This window comes from Oreochromis aureus, linkage group 4 (genome assembly GCF_013358895.1).
Source record: "Oreochromis aureus strain Israel breed Guangdong linkage group 4, ZZ_aureus, whole genome shotgun sequence".
In the NCBI taxonomy this organism is placed as follows: domain Eukaryota; kingdom Metazoa; phylum Chordata; class Actinopteri; order Cichliformes; family Cichlidae; genus Oreochromis; species Oreochromis aureus.
In genome coordinates this window covers 36,221,405-36,241,912 of record NC_052945.1, presented here as the reverse complement: position 1 = coordinate 36,241,912, position 20,508 = coordinate 36,221,405, and the positions used below count along the sequence as shown (strand labels likewise).

The 20,508-nt window shown below is 39.3% G+C and overlaps 1 protein-coding gene across 1 annotated transcript; it reads right to left on the bottom strand.

The window, feature by feature from the left end:
• Positions 1-5,051: 5,051 nt before the first annotated feature.
• aoc2 (amine oxidase copper containing 2) lies at positions 5,052-12,311 on the bottom strand. Its single transcript, XM_031759333.2, has 5 exons — positions 10,665-12,311; positions 9,600-9,718; positions 7,798-7,964; positions 6,869-7,001; positions 5,052-6,223 (listed from the first exon to the last, which is right to left on the bottom strand). The coding sequence occupies exons 1-5, from the start codon at positions 12,235-12,237 to the stop codon at positions 5,933-5,935; spliced, it is 2,283 nt and encodes a 760-aa protein (XP_031615193.2). The 5' UTR covers positions 12,238-12,311; the 3' UTR covers positions 5,052-5,932.
• Between the last annotated feature and the right edge of the window lie 8,197 nt (positions 12,312-20,508).

The window sequence follows — 20,508 nt, the reverse complement described above, 5'->3', positions numbered from 1 at the left end:
TGTGTGAGATGGTCATCACAATGGAGGGAGGCGGGAATGGTGGGATTTGATACCTCCAGCCCCAACTCATCTATTTCCTTTACCAGGCTCACCAGAGATGTGGTTTCAGCCTCTTTCCATGCTTTAAGGAGGTTGAGATGATACACTTGTGCGACTCCTACCCTGTCTGACCATATCACTTCATAGTCAATGTCCCCCACTTGCCACTTGTTGACTAAATTGGAGCTCAAATAAGGGAGAAACACAAGCACTTTATCTCCCAACGAAAACTGCCTGAGTTTAGCCCCTCTACTGTACAGGCGCTGCTGACGTTATTGGGCCTCAAGCAAATTCTCTCGCGATAACCTCCCCAAAATGTGCAGCTTTGCTCTAAGGTCCAGGACGTACTGAATCTTTTTTTTAACTGGTCTGGAACCTTCCCCCCCGTGGAGGCCTCGTGCACCTCCTGCACTGCAAACAACAGAGGGTATAACCTGCGATCCCAATTGCGTTCATCCTCCCACCCAGTAATTCATACAGCTCTTCTAGTGTGCAAGACATGGATGATGTGCCCTGAAGAGTCAGTATCTATTTTTGGATGCTGACTCAGGAGATGACCCAAAACAGTGCCTGCTTTATCGCAGATATCGTGTTGCATAATCCACAAGAGCTAATACAAAGCGACCACGTTTAAATGGCCTGATGAAGTGAAGCAGAGGGCCGAGGCAGAGGCAGTGCACCACCGCCTGCTGCTCCTGCATGGTCACCATGTCGACCATCATCTGAGCCAACCCCTGGGCTGGCTGAAGGGTCTGCGGGTTGGTCCACTGTAGTACTTTGGCCACCCTTTCTACCACATCACCACAGCACACACACCAGATGAACGTTTTCTCTTTTGTATTTTTTATTATTCTTTTGTGACTGTACATTTAATTGGAGCTGTCCACTCTGCTCAGCTCTGGCCTGCCCGGCACTTTCTCTGCCTTGGACCAATCCGCCTCCTCCAGGCTCCAGCACCTACTAAAATAAATAAGTCGGTTGTGAACAAAATGGATGAGCTGAAACTACAGCTGGAAGACAGTCAAATGCAGACTCTTTGTCCTGCACTGTGAGATAGCTATTCTAGCTATTCAAGGGCATGTTCATAGCTTCACATAGCAAGCAGGTCTGGCAAGGATCTGGTGTCAAGCCGGCACTGCTGGCTGAATTCTGGCATGGTAAGTGGCATGTCATCCAGATATGGGCCAGGTCTGGCGTAGATGGCCCTGCTCATGTGATGGCATGCCACATCTGGCCTGATTGTGGTTTGGGTTATGTGGCCCAGGCTCATAGAAAACAGGTCTGGCTCGGATCCGGCATCAAGCTGGCACTTCTGACTGACTGGTGTCATGGCAGGGTGTATGTCAGCCAGATGCCACTGTTTATGTTGGTATTTTCCTATTTTAGTTAGAAGACCCAAATGCCATGTTGCAATACTAAGCTGCTATGGTAGCCAACATTTCAAATGCAGGTTTGACAGGTTTGTGAGTGTAGACTTTATCCAAAACCTAGTGAGGGTTTACTCATGCTTACCACCGGGTGGCTGTAGCTCAGGAGGTAGAGCGGGTCACCTACTGATCAGAAGGTTAGTGGTTTGATCCCTGGCTTCTTCAGGCTGCATGTTAAGAGTATGAATGTAGTTAGAAATCACTCAGTTCAGAGAAAGTGTGTGGTTCGGTGAATGTGGCATTGTGAGTAGAAAAGCGCTATATAAGAATCAGTCCATTCACTGTCTGAACAGAGTTTCTTCATGTTACTTTTGCACTGTTTTGCATGTTCCGGCACATGTTGTTATTACATGGCTTGATTAAGGTACACATTAGGCTGACATCTGGGGCCAGAGCTGAAACTGTTCTGGGCCAGCACAGGACCACCAGTGTGTCTGCAACTGGCCTTATGCTGGCCCATGTGTGGGCCACCAAAGGGCCGTCATTCTTTGCAGTATGTGGGCCATGTGTAAGCACATTGTGTGGGCCAGATCCGGGCCATACCAATTTTGCTATGTGGGTCTAGATGCTAAAGTTAACTCAGCCCTTAGCCTTCTACATAGTGCTGGATAAATATTCAGCTGGGGACTACAATGATGTGGACTGTAATAGTGTTTCCCAACTTCCACCAGCATGTGATCTGTGCTACCTACAGGAAAAACATACTGGATAAACTTTACTCCAACATGAATGGGCCAGCATATAATTTTGTTGTGCTTTCAGCATGATGATAACTATTCTGATTCCAATTCAATTTTATTTTCTTTTTAAAGGCAATCTGTTATCTTATTAGGAACGTGTCTCAGTGTTGTTAGACAACAATGGCACACGGCCATACAAACTACTGGGTATCATTTTCAGTTGCTGCAATGAAATTTCAGAAAACTGGACCATCCTGCGTCTATTATTTTTCACTTTGAGTTTCAGGATGTCTGAATTTACCCCTTGGTAAGCTGATCATTTTTATTTCCATCAAACAGTGTGACATCCTTTTGTTCCTAACACATACATATCAGTATATCCAGCATGATTTTTTTCCCATTCAAATGAGAATGTGTTTGTGTACTTTCATCCACTCTTTGTGTCAGCTTAGGGATAGGGATAGGAAAGGATCGTGATTGTGAATAGAATGAGCCTGGTACCAACATTAACCTTACATAGTGAACAAAGATAATCTCAAGATAGGTCAAATGTGATATTGGTGGGTCCTGAACATGTGTCCTAGGTTGTTGCAGTAGCTCTGGAGAAAGAGTCATCTTCTATGTCATGTCATCTACTAATCAGAAGGTTGGTGGTTCCATGATCCCATAGCAAATATCCTTGGGGAAGACACTAACTCCAGTTTGCTCTCCAATGCATCCACCTGAATGTTAATGTTAAGAAAGCACTTCATTCACCTATTCATACAAGCACCATTTTCTGTGCTGAAGCATGTTGTATACAAGTAGTTGTTAGAGTATATAGATGTACTCCCAGCAACTGTCTGACTTATTCAGACATAAATGCAGATTAAGGGTTAAAACTGTTGCGCTCGTGTTGTTTCCTGGAACAAGTTGCCCCTCCCTGTACCTAGTTTAAAAGGAAGTTGTTTCCGCCCAGTTTTCAAGATATAATTGAATTCTATTCAATTATTTGTGCATTGGTGCCAAAGTCAAAGACAGAGTAAAATTTTAAGTTTTAACATTTTCATTGGATGGATTTTGGGTTTCTCCCCCACACTTTTAACTGTGTGAAACATAAAGTGCTTAGTTAACTGGTTACCTGATTGTTATCTGCTTGATGGGAAGGTCCTCAGAGTCAAGAGCATTTACTCTTACATAGTTATAATTCTGTTTTGCTCGATTCTTTATGGGAACTCTGCTCTCCCTCAGGATCTTCACATCCTGTCACTGCCTTACTTAAGTAAGTCCCCTTTTTATCATATTTTCTCCCTCCTTCCTTTTTTTCCTGCTCCTGCCTGTCAGCTTAGACAAAGTCATACAACACCTATAATGTAATGACTCAAATAACACTAATAGAAATTAATAAACTGATAAAAGAAACAAACTAATAAGAGGCGCCTGGCTCTATATAGATATTATAGAGCTAATCTTGGAGAGAACATTCAAATCATTATTTTGATTTCCAAATCTGCTGGACAGCACGGGGTTTAAATAGAAAAAAGTCCCAGAGCCAAGAGAGCCAGAAAAAGTGAGCACTTAAACATAAACATTTCCTTGTGCGTCTGGAGCAGAAAACCACATGTTCAGCTTCACCAGGGTACATACTCATACGGTCACTGACCTGCACATGAACTTTTAGAGCAGTTCCCATAAATTCTGCAGTGTAGACTGACTTACTCTGACTTTCACATGTGCTTTCCATTTCCTCCCTATTGGAATAGGATATGGACATATCTTTGTGCGTGTGTATGAGTGTGTGATAGAGATGTTGATAAGAATGGTTACAGATAAAACAAAACAAAGAGTATTTTAGTTTAGTAAAAAACAACAAAAATATTCCTCTGAATGCTTTTGTTGAAAAACATCCAGATTGAATCCAACTTTAGTCAAATTTTTAGTAGTCCCACCTTGGAGGCATAGCATGCTCCTACTGTGGTCCCAGTCAATCTTTTACTCATGGCAGTGCAGTTTACAGTGTTTACATCACAGCTTGTGTTGCAGTCCATCATCCGGAAGAAAACCAGAGAATCATATTTGGGAGCATTTTGACTTATTACTGCAAAATTCCCGTTTTTCTTTGTTTTGGTTTGATGTCATAGTTTACCACAACTCTTTAAAGAAACTGAGTTATGAAAAGTTTGCTTAGGTTTAATATTAGTTCATATTTAGGTTAAACCTTTTACTAAAAATCCAAATCCACTTTGATTTATTTATGCGAGCAGTTTTTGTTTTTTTTGATGGGGAGGTACCGATTTTAATAATTTATTTTATTTCATTTTCAGTATATAATGTTATCATAAAAACTTTAAATATGAATATGAATAAAATGGGGAAATAAAAATCATCATTGGGTAATTTTTTTGAAGCAAAATCTGACATTCACTTTGATTTATTTTTATTAAATACTAGCTCACCTTGTCGAAACCAAGTCCTAACTATTCATTTTCTTCCAGAGATTTCCATCTACAAACTACTTGAATATTAACGCCAAACATTTCCCTTTAAATGTCACAATCAGTAGTAAGGATTCAACCAAAAATAAGTCAAGTGCTTAAATGCTTGACATGTGTTTTCTGCTGTGGAAATTTTTTTTTTTTTTAAGATACCGTATAAGTTTACAGTTAGGCTGTTGTCATAACCTATTTGTTCCTATTTGGGTTTATCATGTGTGATCTTTCAGACTGTTATATAAACTTTACCTCTTGACTGTGTTGTTTATACTGACTACCCTGAATCCTGCCTGAAATGATTTTTGAATATCTGGATTTTACTCTACCTCCAAGGTTTCTGCACTTGGGTTTTTGGGTCTACTGATTATAAATATTTTTTAGTGTTCAGTGATAGATGTAACTATATCAAAAACATGCAAGTGGTAAAAATAAAATAAAAAATGAAAGCAAATCCTTTAATTCAGATTCATAAAATTGTAACTGAAAGTAGGTGAAACAAAGCAGGCAAATAAATGTAACATTTTATAACCATACATATTCACAGTTCCATTTCGGTGGCTCTTCCTTGCAAACATTATCAGTAGAAAAGTCATGAATGTAAATGCTAGTCGTCTAGCTTGAAAAATTATTGGACCAGCTAATGTAAATCGTACTACTGACATGTACTGTCAAAAGGTAGCATATTTAACCATCAGTAAATCATGTTACCATGTAACAAAGCAAAACTGTATAACTAACATTTGCCTTATTGCAATAATAGCTAGTTATCCAGCAAGCTGTAATTTGTAGACCAGCTTGGAATAAGACATCTGGGGTTGGGAGATTCATCATGTTAAAGTCAACTTTGTTATTATACCAATAATCAGATATAGAGTATAGACACTGGTCTTATTGTATAGGACACATGATATACTGTACATGCAAAGGCCTATTACAGCCTAACAGGATAGTCTCTTATGTTTCATCACCGTTTTGCATGATGCAAGCTGTAACCAAATGCAAACTGCAATGTATGAAGGTTGTGCAAAACTCTTTTCAATACATTTGAAAAACATGACATAAACTGGGTGGTCAGGTCTAACTCCTGGTAAATGTGTAAAAAAAAAGTGACTAAATGTGTCTTCAGAGAAAAATTATGATTATTATATAAAATGCTGCCTGGTGCACCTTTACCTTTAGAAACAGCTTTCTTATACACTTTAATGGCCTTCATGATTATTAGTTAAGGTGAAGCATGTGTGAGTTTGTCAGGCCTCAGAAGCTCCACAACATAATGTAAAAAAAAATAAAAAAATAAAAATAAATTAAATAAAAATCAGTTCCAGTCATTAAAATTCATGACTCCATTAAAGCCATGGTAGCTGAATGGCTCCAGGTTGGGGCTGCAGGTGTCCCGAGTGAGGCAAGCCATCCTGTTGTGCTCACAGCTGTCCTCGCTGCCTGGCTCAAAGTACACCGAATCTGCAGAGTGGATGGATGGATCCTCATCAAAGTAGTTGTGGGGCCTCAGCAGGACCCCACCCCCATTGCCCACGGTTACGGTGTTGGGGATATCCTCGGCATGAGGGATGTGGAGGAATCCGGTGGTCACCCAGGCAACAAGGTCCTGCAGACAAATCACGATTAAGTAAATTAATTGAGTGCTGTTATATTGTGTTTGTGTTTACGTTATCAGACATTGCAGCAAAAAGTTAAATTATTCTCACAGGAGCAATGTTTATTTAATTAATTTTATTTGTTTTTTCAGCCAAAGAAGGAGTAGCACTCTAGACATCTCATCTTAAGTCTACATTTTAAGTCTAAACTTTAGAGATTTTACATTTTAGAGACATAAATAAGGACCTTTTAACAAATGTGTTCCCATGTGATGATGTAATCTTGTTTTTTAATTCAACTGCTGGACCAACCTGTATGTATTTCATGCATGTGTTATTTTCAGACAGGTGGGGATTATGTCTCCTCCCCCCCGTCCTCATCATTAATGATCTAGTCCAGTATTTACTTGGGCGTGACTTAACCAATTAACCAATACCTACCTATTATATGTCAGCTGATCTATCTATGAAGTTTTGATTGGTTCATTTGATTTTTTTTCTGTTTCCTGTCTTGTATTTAAGCAATTTTCTACAACATTTTACTATGACCATGATGAAGGCCACAAGCCGAAACGCGTTGGTCAGTTATTAAAGTTCTTCATCTTCCCTCAAGTGTTGCTGGAGTTCCTGCATTGTGAATACGTTATCAGACATACCTCGTCTTCTATGCTTTCATTGTCTTCAATGTACTTGCTGAAGTCAACAGCTGGAGTCCAGATGTTGTTCTGACTGTACAGACTGCTGCTGGTCTGCTCTACATCCTTATGCTTTGTAACAGCAACCTTATACCTGCAGGCAAACAAGAAGGGTGGCCTAGACTCTTAAGTTATTTTTCTCCATCTTAGAAAAACCCAATGTTAGCTGCATGTTCAAAGTGACATTATGTCATGTTTAGTGGCAAATCTGGACCCAAAATATGACTTGCAGGCAAAGTAACAAAAAACTATCTGGTGAAAATTCCAAACAGCAAAAAAAGAAACTCCAGTGATCCACATGTGGTGATTAATACTGGGGAAAACAAACAGCATGAAAAACTGATGGCTTAAAATACACATGAGGTAATTAGGGAGAGTCGCCAGAGGAGCCAGCAAGTGCCCTGCACAACCCCAGCCAATAAAACAGATGGTACTAAACATGATGTGGCTGATGTTTCTTTGGGTAAGGGGGTCTAACAGGAGAGAGATGATACAGACACATGACATCTTTACAAAACATGATGTCATGCAGTAGCTTTACTTACCCCAGGGTAGCAATAATATGCAATAGATGCAAGAATGTAGCGCTAATATTGAGCAAACAAAAAAAATGCAGACTTGAATTCAAACGTGCAAAACAGAAAAACTCAAGTTCAAAAGCCAAAGCACTGGGTCAAATTTCAGAGTCATGACATATTAACTTGGGTATATATAAAAAAATAAAATCAATACTATACACCTGTCCAAGCCCACCTGTTCCATTACTCAAATGACCTGTTTCACTAGCTTTAATTTATTTCTTTAAGACAAAGTAGACATTTACAATGAGTAAAATTTGATTAGTGTGTTTTGATTTGTTGTTTTTTAATTATGCTATCATTCAGTCCTACCTGGCCCAGGACATCGCCTTCTCCTCTGCCTCGCTCTCTGGAAGGTGGTCCCCAGCAAAGCTATACACCTGCAGCCTGTATGAGCGCTGATGGCCCCACCGGTTGGTCTTGTTGCTGGCAATGTGCAGGTAGCGTGGTGTCTTGGTGTCATAACGCAAGGCAGCTTCCTGCAAAGGTGTCACAGCCATTAGTCTATTTTTAAGTGAAAACAAGTGACTCCTGGTAATCTGCTTCATGATTAGTCGTTAAGTCTGGCTTCTTCTGACTGATCCAGTACAAAGATCTTAAAGCTTACGGCCACTTTTATTTATTGACCTGATTACATGGTTTTCTAGAAAAACATACATAAGAGACTGAAGAAAACACTCTGCTCAAAGCCTGGTTACTGACACTTGTGCTGATACCTACTGATACACTGGTTCCTTTAGAGAACTACCCTGAAAAATGACACAACCTTACAGTATTAAACAAAGTCAGTGGAAATGAATGAATCCACTTCCAAAGTCTAAGACTTAAAGGCAACAGGCTTAAGCTGGTTAAGACTGAACCCTCTTCACAAAGAAAGATGCCACCTAACTCGTGCACTTGGCAGAACTTAAAGGATTGAAAAATATGCAGAAAACATGCTCATCGCCATAGTACATTCAAATAAGAGTGCAGTCACAGTCCATTTCTATCCCTATATGTACAATCTATGGCAGAGCTTTCCTTATCTATTTAAGTTAAACATTCACTACATTCTGACAAGTTTGCTCTGTGTGAGTCTCACATGGATGGCACAAAAGGAAGACGATTCTGGATTTGAATCTTCCTGAGACACTGGTGACTCTGTGGCGGAGGCAGACGTGGGATATAGAGTGCTCAACAAGACTAAAGGCCCATTTTCAAATTTGTAATAAACATAATAAAAAATAAAAAGGGATAAATGTATATATTGTTTAAGGAACATGTTCAGAGGTTCAAGTCTGCTCATAATTATTATTAATATTATTAGTGTCTGCTGTCTTTGTAACTGTCTGTCCAATCCTAAATGTTCCCACCTGAGTCTCAATCACACCTGTGTATCATTTTGTGTTCTTTTACCTTTCTGGATTAACCCTCCCCGTTTTACACTAAGAACTACTAAGTACCTTTTTTCACCTGTTTGTTTTGTGCCTGAATTTGAAATCGAAACATAAGACTGGAGTCTTGTGTTGTTAATAGCAGCATAACACAGAGTCTGTGCAGGTGATGGGAAACTGTAGCAGGATGATCTGCTGTCACAAATGATATTTAAGTGTGGTTACATGTCCACCATAAAATGTTCTTTCATTACTGGTGTTGTCTTTCCCTCTCTTTTCTCTTTAAATGAGAAAACAAAACATTAAATCTTCCAGTTGTAAGAGTGTGGAAATGTATTTCATTTGTACTAAAACTGTAACATAGGTTTCTCTCAGTGTGGGGTCTACGAGCATGCTTTCATACTCGATATCCACTATTTCTGGTAATGCATCTTTAAGAACTGTTGGTAAGAAAGCTAGGCATCAGCATTTCATGCACTCTGAAAAATTGTCTTTGAATTCTAAGTGCTGTAGTCTAAAACCATATTTAGCCAATCAAATACACCCCACCTACTGCCAATAAGGATGACTGTTTAATGTAAGAAGAATGACTTTGGAAACCATGGAAAGGAAAGGAGATTCTAACCCAGCACCTTGTTGCCAGCTGCACCACACTGCTGCTACATTTCCTGACCCGTGTGCGCTGCTGTTTCTATTCTCTGCAGGTTATGAAAAATGCAACTGAATAAAAGTGAAGAAGACCTTTTCTGTTTTGAGCTGCTTCTCCACCAGCTTAGGGATCATGGCGTAGTGATCAGGCATCCATGGCAGTGACACATTCATATACTCCATATCTTTGGTCTGGAATACATTCTTCACACCTGCAGAGGAAATGTTGCAAAATGTTTTTTTCTTTTCTGCATTCCTATGCTTCAGTGAATGTGTGGCAGGTGGTCTTTATGTTATTTACAAGCTGAGGACACTCAGCGAGGTGGAGTGGCTGAGGAATACATAGATGAGATTAAAAAGAATTACACAGGACTGGAACTGATTTCTTTAGGTAAGGATGCCTAGAAACTTACATTGTGCATAAAAGCATCGTGGCTCCATAAGCAGCTGTAATGGTGAACATAAGCAGTAAAAAACAAATTGCCTTTGGTTGCAGTAAGAAACACCAGAGGAGATCTGTTTTCACTGTGGACTCTGTGGGCAATGTGTAAGTACTGTGGAATGTGTAGTACGATTTGTGTCTGTGTGTGTGTTCCTGCTTGGCACACTTGTGTAAACAGCTTATTGTCTGTATGGATTTATATTTACTTTTATCAAGTGTGACATATTTATTATGAGGCACTTTAGACTGTAAGCTAAAGACTCTATAATATTATACACTACACTATACATGATTTGATTTGGTTTATTTGTTTTTCTAAAATACAGAAAATTCTAACACAAAGTTGCTGTTTTGTTTTTTTAATTTTGGGGAATTGTCCTCCACTTCTGGAATGTGACATCAGCTAAACCGGTAGATTACCCCCACTCTTTTTTTTGCTTGTTGATAGAATCAATTATTTGAGCTTATAGCTTTTATTAAAAAGGACTTGTACTATTATTTCTCATATTTAAAGGGCTAACATTTACTCTGACTATCAGAGAAAGTAAAGGGGACTGTGTAGAGTGAAGAGGGGGACTTATCGCTGGAATATTTCCAAATAATTTGGCCTTTTACAACAGACTTATTTGCTTAATTTTGCAAGACTTTATCTTTACATCGGCTTTGTCAAAAAAAAAAAAAAAAAAAAATCACATTTATATGTGTACGTCACTCACCAAGTACATCCAGGTCCACTTTAAAATTAACGAAGTGCGTGTGAATGTTGCCCAGGACATTTTCAGCCACCTGGTGTCCGTGCTTTTTACTCCCGGGAAGCAGGTAGGAAGAGGAGATGTAGCCGGTTGCGTGAACTTTGACCTCCACTGATCCGCTCTGGTAGAAGATGAAATCCCACATGTAGTCATAGTTCCCGATAGCCGTGATGGTCCTGAACACTAAAGCGCTGTTTGCCATTCCTCCAAAGTTGTTGTGGAAAAAGTCGGCGAAGTGCCTGCGCAGGGGCTGACCCATGTTGTGCTCAAAGATGCAGATAGAATTTCTAAACCTGACCGGGAGTGGGACATCAATGTAGCGGTATGTGTCCACGTAGGTCGCCTCATAAGGACAATCTACTCCACGGACGAGCTCGTGCGCAAAGCGCCCAATGCCGATACTTGAATCTAGGAACTTGGTAATAATCATCCCTGGTGTCACTGAACCGTACACCGACATAGCCTCCTGTACGCTCAGTTCATACGCGATCCTTTCACCCTTGAAACGTACATCAAACACTTTCATCCCGGTGAGAGAGCTCAGTCCGAAAGCGAAGCTCCAGTCCAAGTACAGGACATGGTTGTTGTTGATGCTGTATCGCGCCCCCTCTGCGTAAAACTGCTGCGGGCCGATCTGCAGAGGCTTGCTCCTGGGCTTGAGAGAGCCATAGTCAGGCGACTCTTTATAAACGATTTTCTTAACTGACCCATTATCATATGCGCGTTGAAGTTCTTCTACAGAGTCAAAATATTTGCCGTTATAAAGCAATTTCTCTATTCTCCACTGTGACATGTTTAGGCTTTCGTGGTTAAGCAGAATTTCGAAGCCCACCGGATGGATGTACATGCCGCTCATATCCCTGAAGAAAGACACCCAGGTTTTTCTGTCCCCGGACCGAACTCCGCGGGGCATCTGCTCGAACCCGTTCAGCGTCTTTTTCTTGTCTACCCCAAAGCTTTCTCGAAGGAGTTTCTCTAACTTGGAGAAGATCTCGGTTTCAAAAAAACTAAAAAACAGGGCGTACTCCCCAATGGTGACCGGACGCGCATTAATGGGGACATCCACCTGGTACCTCTCTTTAGTCACATCTCTGTGGTATGTTGGGTTGTCGAGAGGTCCCACTACATATTCCTTGATATAGCTTTTTGCGCCGTGGAAAACCACTGCCGTCGCCTCTCTCACCGGTTTGGAACCTTTCTCGTCCAGGTAAGCCAACACCTCTGCTTTCTTTGGGAGCGACAGTTCTATTAAGAAGAGAAAGTTTTCAGACGGCTTTGTGATCTGACTGGTGGATATAGCCAGGTCTTTTTGTTTGAGTAAATACTGCTGGACCTTCATATACTCCTCCCGGGTGAGGTCAGCGAACACAAGGGTGCGGTCGTCGTGTCTGCCTTGCAGCGGGTGGATGCGTTCACGGGAACATTTGGGTGCCCTGCTGGAGTGGATCCCAATGAGGACGATGTTCAGAATAATGGAGAGAAGCGCAAAAAGGACCAGCGCCCATTTTGCCAAAGGGTTCATCTTTCCCTCTACCATTGTGCGCGCTTGGAGGGAGAGCAGAGGAATGCGCTCTGGGTAGGAAGGACTGTTCACACAATCTAGAAGAGTAGAGACGACCCTCTTCAGTTTCCCCAGCCCCCTATGTACGGATCCGATTACCTCCAGCCCCCCTTTCCTTATTTCTTTGAGCTGTAATGAAACGGTTTCATCGACCTACTCCTAGGTCCTACTCCTCCTACAAGACTATTTTATGCACGATGTCTGAGTATTTAAAGATTTCACCATTTTAAAAAAATAGTTTTGAAGGTCTTGTTCTCAGCTTAAAGATGAACATTGTACATAAGCTGCTAAATGTGTAATTGCACACATCGAATGTCTATAATATGAGCAATTAGCCTACGTTTGCACGGCAGCTACAGTAATGCTATGTTTATAATTTTGTTTTGTTTTTTTAAAAGAAATATGCAAAAAATGTTTGTATTGATATATTTTTATGACCCAGTAAACATAAGAAGACCACTTCCCACTTTTTTAAAACACATTTAAGCCAACAATCTAATTCAGCTGCCAAATAATAGAAACCAAATACTGAATTAGCTAAAACTTAAGTGAGATTAGCCAAACTCATTATTTTACTACCCCATAAAAAGTACTGCATATTACTTAATGTGATTACTTAATATTTCTACATTTTTACATGTAGAAATATTGTGTTTATTTGAACACCCAAAAATGTTTATAAGAAAACAGGAGTAATAAGTAAATCTATAGTTTCAATTATGTCTGAATGAACTAAGCAGAAATACTACACCAACTGATCAAATGTAGCTAAAAAATACTGTGTAAACCAGACTGAAAACCTAAGTAGGTATTAAAGGAAATAAGTTAATGGAATTTGTAGGACACAAGTGAAAATGTACCAAAAGTTATTAAAAACTGTAACAACTGTTACTGTTAACCTAATTTAATACATCTGGCAATATTCAGTTTAAAAAACCCTGATATGACAATATCTCACAGAACATGTGAGACTTTTATTTAAAACATTCTTTCATTCTAGCATATATATTCGTGTCTATCTATCTATCTATCTATCTATCTATATACACATATAAGTACCAGCAGTATCTTAGTGTCTCGTGTATATTGCACATAACCAAAAAGTCAATTTCAATAGGGATTTTGTTCCCCCAGCGCTTTGCATAAGTTTACTACAAGAGCAGAGACGTTTAACTGTTTTGTCCTCTGAACTGTCCTTCTGACTTTAGTATTAAAATTACATGGACACAACTTATAAGACACATTTGATCCTGTTACAGAAGAGGCAATGAAGCCAACCCACAGCATTTATACATACAGTTTGTATATTAATCCAAGGCATTACCTCTCACTAAACAAAAATCAAAAATATCACAATCTGTAGCATGACATATATAGTATAAATTTTAAACACTGGAATTTCTAACAATGACATGCAAGAACAAATCCACTCAGAATATATCACACACTTAAACTGTGGAAAAAGGATTGAAAGAGGAAACATTACGCTGGGAAGAATGTGTAAAGTCAGGATTCATACAAAGTACAAATAAATAGTACAGAAGATTGAGAAACATTGTGATGGAGTAAAAATAATGGCTATAAAATTGTTCGACAATGCAGAAATTATTACTAATATTTAGATCATTTTATCTGTCAGTCAAATCTTTGTTTATTTTTAAGAAGTAAACTTCATCTAAGTACTTATGTTTCACACAAATATTCCTCATTAAGTTCCACCAGTGAACATTGATGTGATGCATTCAGATAACTTTTGTAAGAAATACAACACAGATGATCTCTTGTTCTTTGACCATTACACACAAATTATGGCTACATAATGCAACTTTAGCTGTGACATAATGTCTCTTAACAGAACCAACAGTCTGTCACTGTCCAGAGGTTGTAATATGCATCTGTGTAAAAGGAAAAAAGGGGGGGAGGGGGACAAAGGAAAGAAATTGTAAATGCACTTAAGACCTTTTTTTGAAGTAATCAGAACTATGTTTCACATGATCTCAGTCCTAGGCAGAAGCAAGGTTAACATCGCTCTGTTTTCCTGTCCTACCTCAATAATGGTTAGCTCAGTGAAGGACTCAAAAGGAAGAGGTCAAGGGTTAGAGTCACACTCCAATGAATTCATTTTCTTTAGAACATTTCATCTCATTCTAAATCAGAAAGAGTTGGTAGAAAATATTTTCTGATTTTTTTCTTTTACTTAATAGCCTAAAAGTCTTTTTTAGGCAATACTGAACACAACCTGAACCTGAAAGTCAATTTAATGTCCGCAACTTTCATTTTGTAACAATTTTTCATAAAAAGACCACAAGCTAACAGTTATTCAGTCTGAAAATGTTGGCCATTATCAACTTTTGGGACCAGTATAATGAAGAGGATTGGTTTACGGTTAAGGTATTTATGGCCTAGCATCATTCCAAATGAGCCTTTGACATGCTGACTGGAGGAGCAAGGAGCTGAACAGAACCAGAAAACATTTAAACCTTGAATAACTGCCAGCAGGTTAGTAATCTCTATGATGACAAGTTTGAAATTGCAATTCCTTTTATAACATAAAAGCAAACAAACAAAACAACACAAAGTACACTAAAACAATCAGCAGTGGTTTTGAATTTGTATTTATCAAATTCATAAAGCCAACATGACTTCATCTAAACATGATTTAGTGTGTTCTTTAAGGATGTTCAGCCTATTAAATGAATCATGCTGAAAAGACAGAAAGACAGTAGTAATGTTTTCTCCTGAAGCTCCACCCCCTGGAAAGGCTTTCTGCAGGGAACAATAACTGTGCAGTCTATCGTTTTGTCTGTCACTTTGGAAATTTTACTGTGAGCTGGAGTTGTACACTTTGAAGGAGAACAAAATTTAAACCTAAAATAGTGATGAGGAAGAGTGTAGACCCTGTATATATTTGGATTTTGCTTTGTTTTTTCATTGAAATGTTGGCTTGTTATCGAGGAACATAAAAAAAAAATTTCATTCTAAAAAAAACATTTGAATAAACATAAAAAATAATTGAAAGGATTTCCACATGATTTAATTGCTTTATTTTAGCATTATACAATTCTGTTGGACCAGCTTAATTAATTAATTATGAATCAACTTGTTTACTGCAGTTCATCTATTAATTGAGCTGATCCAACCCATGCAAATTGCATTAGTCCAACAACAGAACTAAAATTATATTTTAAGATCATTCAAAGACTTATTTTTTCCAGTTTTCAATAAAGTCTAGAGAGTGGTTAACATAAAACTTGTTCCCATTTAATGGCTTTACAAATAAATTCACTACTGCGTTGTCACGCTGTGCTTAAGAAAAAGTAGCAAAGCTATGATTACAAGGCTTGATACAGAGTTTTATTATTTACATTTTTTACCATAGAAACAAATTATTTCGTTCAAATTACAAGTTGGACTCCTGTAAATGTAACAACCACCCACATGTTTTGAGTATATGTTAACAGTGTATTATAAAGTAATATCAGTGTCTGTAGTGGTATCAGCAGGGGCCTAAAATGAAACAAGCAAAGGGGAAGGTGGAGATTTATTAAACTCTTTTTTATTGCTATTAATGTAGCTGCTCTTTTGAAAATGTGATCTCTAATATTCCCCCTTTAAAATGCAGTTATTGGTATTGACTTCACTCCAAATGTCACTGCTGTGGTGGCCTGCGTGGTGTGTTCCTGTGTCATGTGACCTGGTGTAGAAAGAGACTGAAGCCCCCTATAGCCGCTGTTACATCACAGCTAAAATGGGATAAAAAGATTTTATGTGACCTTATGTGAGTAAAAATGATCAGTGCTATAACAGAGCGTTTCTCTATTTGCTAATAACAAAGCATTTTTATTTTTAATGAAAGATAAATCAAAATTTGCCTTTGCCTGCCACACAGCCAACCCTGACAACTGATGGGTAACACAGTTGCACAATCACTAAACACTGATAAAATATAACTCAACATTATTAAAGATCAATGTACGAGTTACCATAACTTACATATGGTTTTAATGAGAGCTAAGTATGTTAAGTTGCTCAATACTGGCATGTTGAATATAAATAAAATAAATAAAAATAAACATGTTTAAGTGAACCAGTATAATGAATAAGGAAAAAGAATAACAGTGATTCTAATGACAGGCCTCACTGAGGGCCTGCGCAGAGTTTACCTTGGTGTGTGAGGGTGCATGTGTATGTGTGTGTGGTGTAGGACGGGGGAGCAAGTGACACACCGGAGCCACTAATCTCAGAGATGTCTGACTTATAAAATATATGAATTAATAAAAAGAAGTTGCCTAAAATAAATAAATGATGATTGACAAACACATAGTTTTGAAAAGTAAAACAAAGCATTCTTCTGTATTTGAACTGAAAGGGGACTAAATTAATATAGTCCCCTTTCACATGAACATATAAATGTTCATGTGAAAATAATGACATTCAGAGAAACATAACATTCTTGATAACCTTCAGTCGGGATTTAGAAAGTCACACTCCACAGAAACTGCTCTCCTCAAAGTCACAAATGACCTTTTGATGGCCGCGGAAATAGGTGATTGCTCAATCCTTGTCCTATTAGCTCAGCCTTCGATACCGCTGATCATCAGATCTTAATCCGCCACCTAAAGCATATGGTAGGGATATCTGGATCTGTTCTGAAATGGCTCACCTCATTTCTGGCAGATAGAACATTCTTAGTTTCGGTGGGAAACTTTTGCTCAGTTGTAGCTAAATTGTCATGGGGAGTCCCGCAAGGTTCAGTTCCAAGCCCCCTATTGTTTTCATTATATACCCTTCCTTTAGGCCGTATCATTAGCAGCTTCAAAATTATTTCCTACCATCTGTATGTGTAGCAGGTTGGATAAGGCTACATGCTTATTTTTGTAAGAAAACCAAATACCCCCTTATTATGTGTGCCTATGCCAAGAGGCACACATATTACTATTCCTCGGATTTATTATTATTATTATTATTATGTGTGTGCCTATGCCAAGAGGCACACATATTACTATTCCTCGGTTTATTATTATGTGTGCCTATGCCAAGAGGCACACATATTACTATTCGTCGGATTTATTATTATTATGTGTGCCTATGCCAAGAGGCACACATATTACTATTCGTCGGATTTATTATGTGTGCCTATGCCAAGAGGCACACATATTACTATTCCTCGGTTTTATTATTATTATTATTATTATTATGTGCCTATGCCAAGAGGCACACATATTACTATTCCTCGGTTTATTATTATGTGTGCCTATGCCAAGAGGCACACATATTACTATTCGTCGGATTTATTATTATTATGTGTGCCTATGCCAAGAGGCACACATATTACTATTCGTCGGATTTATTATGTGTGCCTATGCCAAGAGGCACACATATTACTATTCCTCGGATTTATTATTATTATTATTATTATTATTATTATTATGTGTGCCTATGCCAAGAGGCACACATATTACTATTCGTCGGATTTATTATTATGTGTGCCTATGCCAAGAGGCACACATATTACTATTCGTCGGATTTATTATTCTTATTATTATTATGTGTGCCTATGCCAAGAGGCACACATATTACTATTCCTCGGATTTATTATTATTATTATTATTCTCCAGTTTCCGCCTGAAATTTTGCAGCGAATCTCGCCCCGCAGTTTTGAGACAAGCTTCATATATGTTACCTCATTTTGTGCGGCCGGATCTGGAATGGTGTGCTATGACTTTTGGTGTTTATGAATTTTATAGTTTTTTAAATATTAATATTTTAGTGAAAATTTTCCCGCGCTCCTCTGCCGAACAGTTTTGACATTAGGGTTACATATGTTAGATCATTTTGTGCGGCTGGAGCTGGACTATTATGTCATGACTTTTGGTGTTCATGACTTTTATAGTTTTTTAAATATTAATATTTTAGTGCAAATTTAGGCCAATTCATCTTTTGGCGCCAAATAAACAGACTTCATTTGTGGTGTGTTGGCGCCATCTTTTGGTCCCATTGAAACAAATTTCAAACTTCATTTGTGGTGTGTTGGCTCTCTCTAGTGGTATGCCGGGAGTGGTACAGCCTGTCGACCCTTATTTGGATACCGTAATGATGACAATATCAATGGCGCCCACAGCCTCGCTGCTTTCAGGAACCATTGGAGGTTTTAAGGTTGCGCGAACCATTGAATAGTTACGGTAAACACAATGGCTTCTATGCTTGGTGGAAAACTCCATATCCCACAATTCATAGCACACCTCTGCCGAGTTAAACAATGGCGGCCACCACTTCGTTTTATATGTCTTTTATTAGTGTTTCTAGGTCACAAAATCAACTTTTAAGATATTTTCAGGCGAGAATGTAGGTGTGTAAACTTCAAATATCTGCTTGTTTTATCATATTAGCGACAGTGCTCTGACGACCTCGGTCCTGCCTGACAGCTAGCCGGCTACCTAGCTAGCTGCCGCACTTGGCTGCAAATGCACAGGGTGGAGACTCTCTCTCTCCTTTCACCTCCCCGGTCTCTCGCAAATGCTCGCACAGAATCGGAGTTACAGCTGGATGTGGAAAAAATAACTGAGTTGTTTGGTGGTGCTATAATGCGGAGCTACAACAGTGGGCAGCTATCCACGGTGTATGACAGAAAGGACATGCCGCGACCGCCGATCGACCGGTGTTTGCTAACGCGAGGTCAATCGTGGATCAGGGAAAGCGAAGGCAGGGCGTGAGGTGAACTGAATTTCAGGTAAGAAGTTATGACCTGCACTCTATTTGGGTCAGATATAAACCGAGTTTAGGTGTAGTTTATTTAGCAGCAGTTCTCTTATGTGTTGCTGATAGCCGGCTAGCTAACTATAGCCTAGCATAGTTAGCTCGCGCCGCTAGCGACCCTTTCGTGAAAAAGCACCCAGGCTTGGCTTATATTGAGGCGGGTGAAACTCGTGTCAGCACCGGTCGCTCGCCGACAGTATGTGTTTTAGCTGGACTTATTTTTCGCTTTATATGGGCCGATGATGCTGGAAACCGAAGGCAGGAGCGTGAGGTGAGCTGAATTTCAGGTAAGAAGTTATGAACTGCACTCTATTGGGTCAGATATAAACCGAGTTTAGGTGTAGTTTGTTTTCATTGTGCTGACTTTTTACAATCGTACTGCGTGCTAGCTAGCACGACGGGAGTTTGTATACAGCTGTGTCTTGGCGCTAAGTTACTGACGTTGGACTTTATTTTATTCATAAGGGTTCGTTCGTAGAGTTGCCGTACAAACGGAATCGTGCCACATTCAGAGAAAATATTACGATTTATTCTGTCGTTACGAAGCCTCCCTGTCATTCTCTGCCTGTTGCAACTTCAATCATGAAACTGATCAATGATCGACTTTTCGCTCTTGTTTGTTTATCGCCTAAACAACAGCTGCACGTTTAAGCTTGATCAGCTGTTGTTAGAATTCATTTGCTTCTAATTTCTAGTATCAGCTGATGTCGATGTGGGAAAAATAACTGAGTTGTTTGGTGGTGGAGCTACAACAGAGGGCAGCTATCCACCGGTGTGTGACAGAAAGGACATGCCGCGAACGAGACATAAAAGGCGGTGAGGCTACCGCCGATCGACCGGTGTTTGCTAACGCGGAGGTCAATCGTGGATCAGGGAAGCGAAGGCAGGAGGGTGAGGTGAACTGAATTTCAGGTAAGAAGTTATGACCTGCACTCTATTTGGGTCAGATATAAACCGAGTTTAGGTGTAGTTTATTTTCGTTGTGCTGACTTTTTCAATCACTTACAATAACTTGTACTGCGTGCTAGCTAGCACGAGGGAATTTGTATACAGCTGTGTGCGCGCTAAGTTACCGATGTTGAACTTTATGACAGCCTCCCCTGTCATTCTCTCGCCTGTTGAAACTTCAGTCATGAAACTGATCAATGATCGGCTTTTCTCTCTTGTTTGTTTATCGCGCTAAACAACAGCAGCATGTTTAAGCTTGATCAGCTGTTGTTAGAATTCATTTGATTTTAATTTCTAGTATCAGCTGATGTTTGCTGCAGCCACAGCTGTAAAAACGGCTGTTCCAAACCAGATGTCCTTACTGAATCATCAGAGCTGAACAGGTGATGGAGAAACAGGTTTACCCTTAGGTGACATGAATGAGTTGAAGGAAGTTATGAACTGTTTCTGAGAGACAAATATACACCAAGCTCCTTTTTTGTGTAGCTGACAGCTGGTAACTGTGCAGGGGCGGATCTAGCAAAGCTTTTGCCAGGGGGCCAG

Coding starts and splice junctions, on each gene's coding strand:
- aoc2 (XM_031759333.2), bottom strand. CDS start 12,237: ATGGTAGAGGGAAAGATGAACCCTTTGGCAAAATGGGCGCTGGTCCTT. Junction 7,965..9,599: donor AGCAGCTCAAAACAGAAAAG/GTCTTCTTCACT, acceptor ACACCTTTGCAG/GAAGCTGCCTTGCGTTATGA. Junction 7,002..7,797: donor AAGGCGATGTCCTGGGCCAG/GTAGGACTGAAT, acceptor GTTTGCCTGCAG/GTATAAGGTTGCTGTTACAA.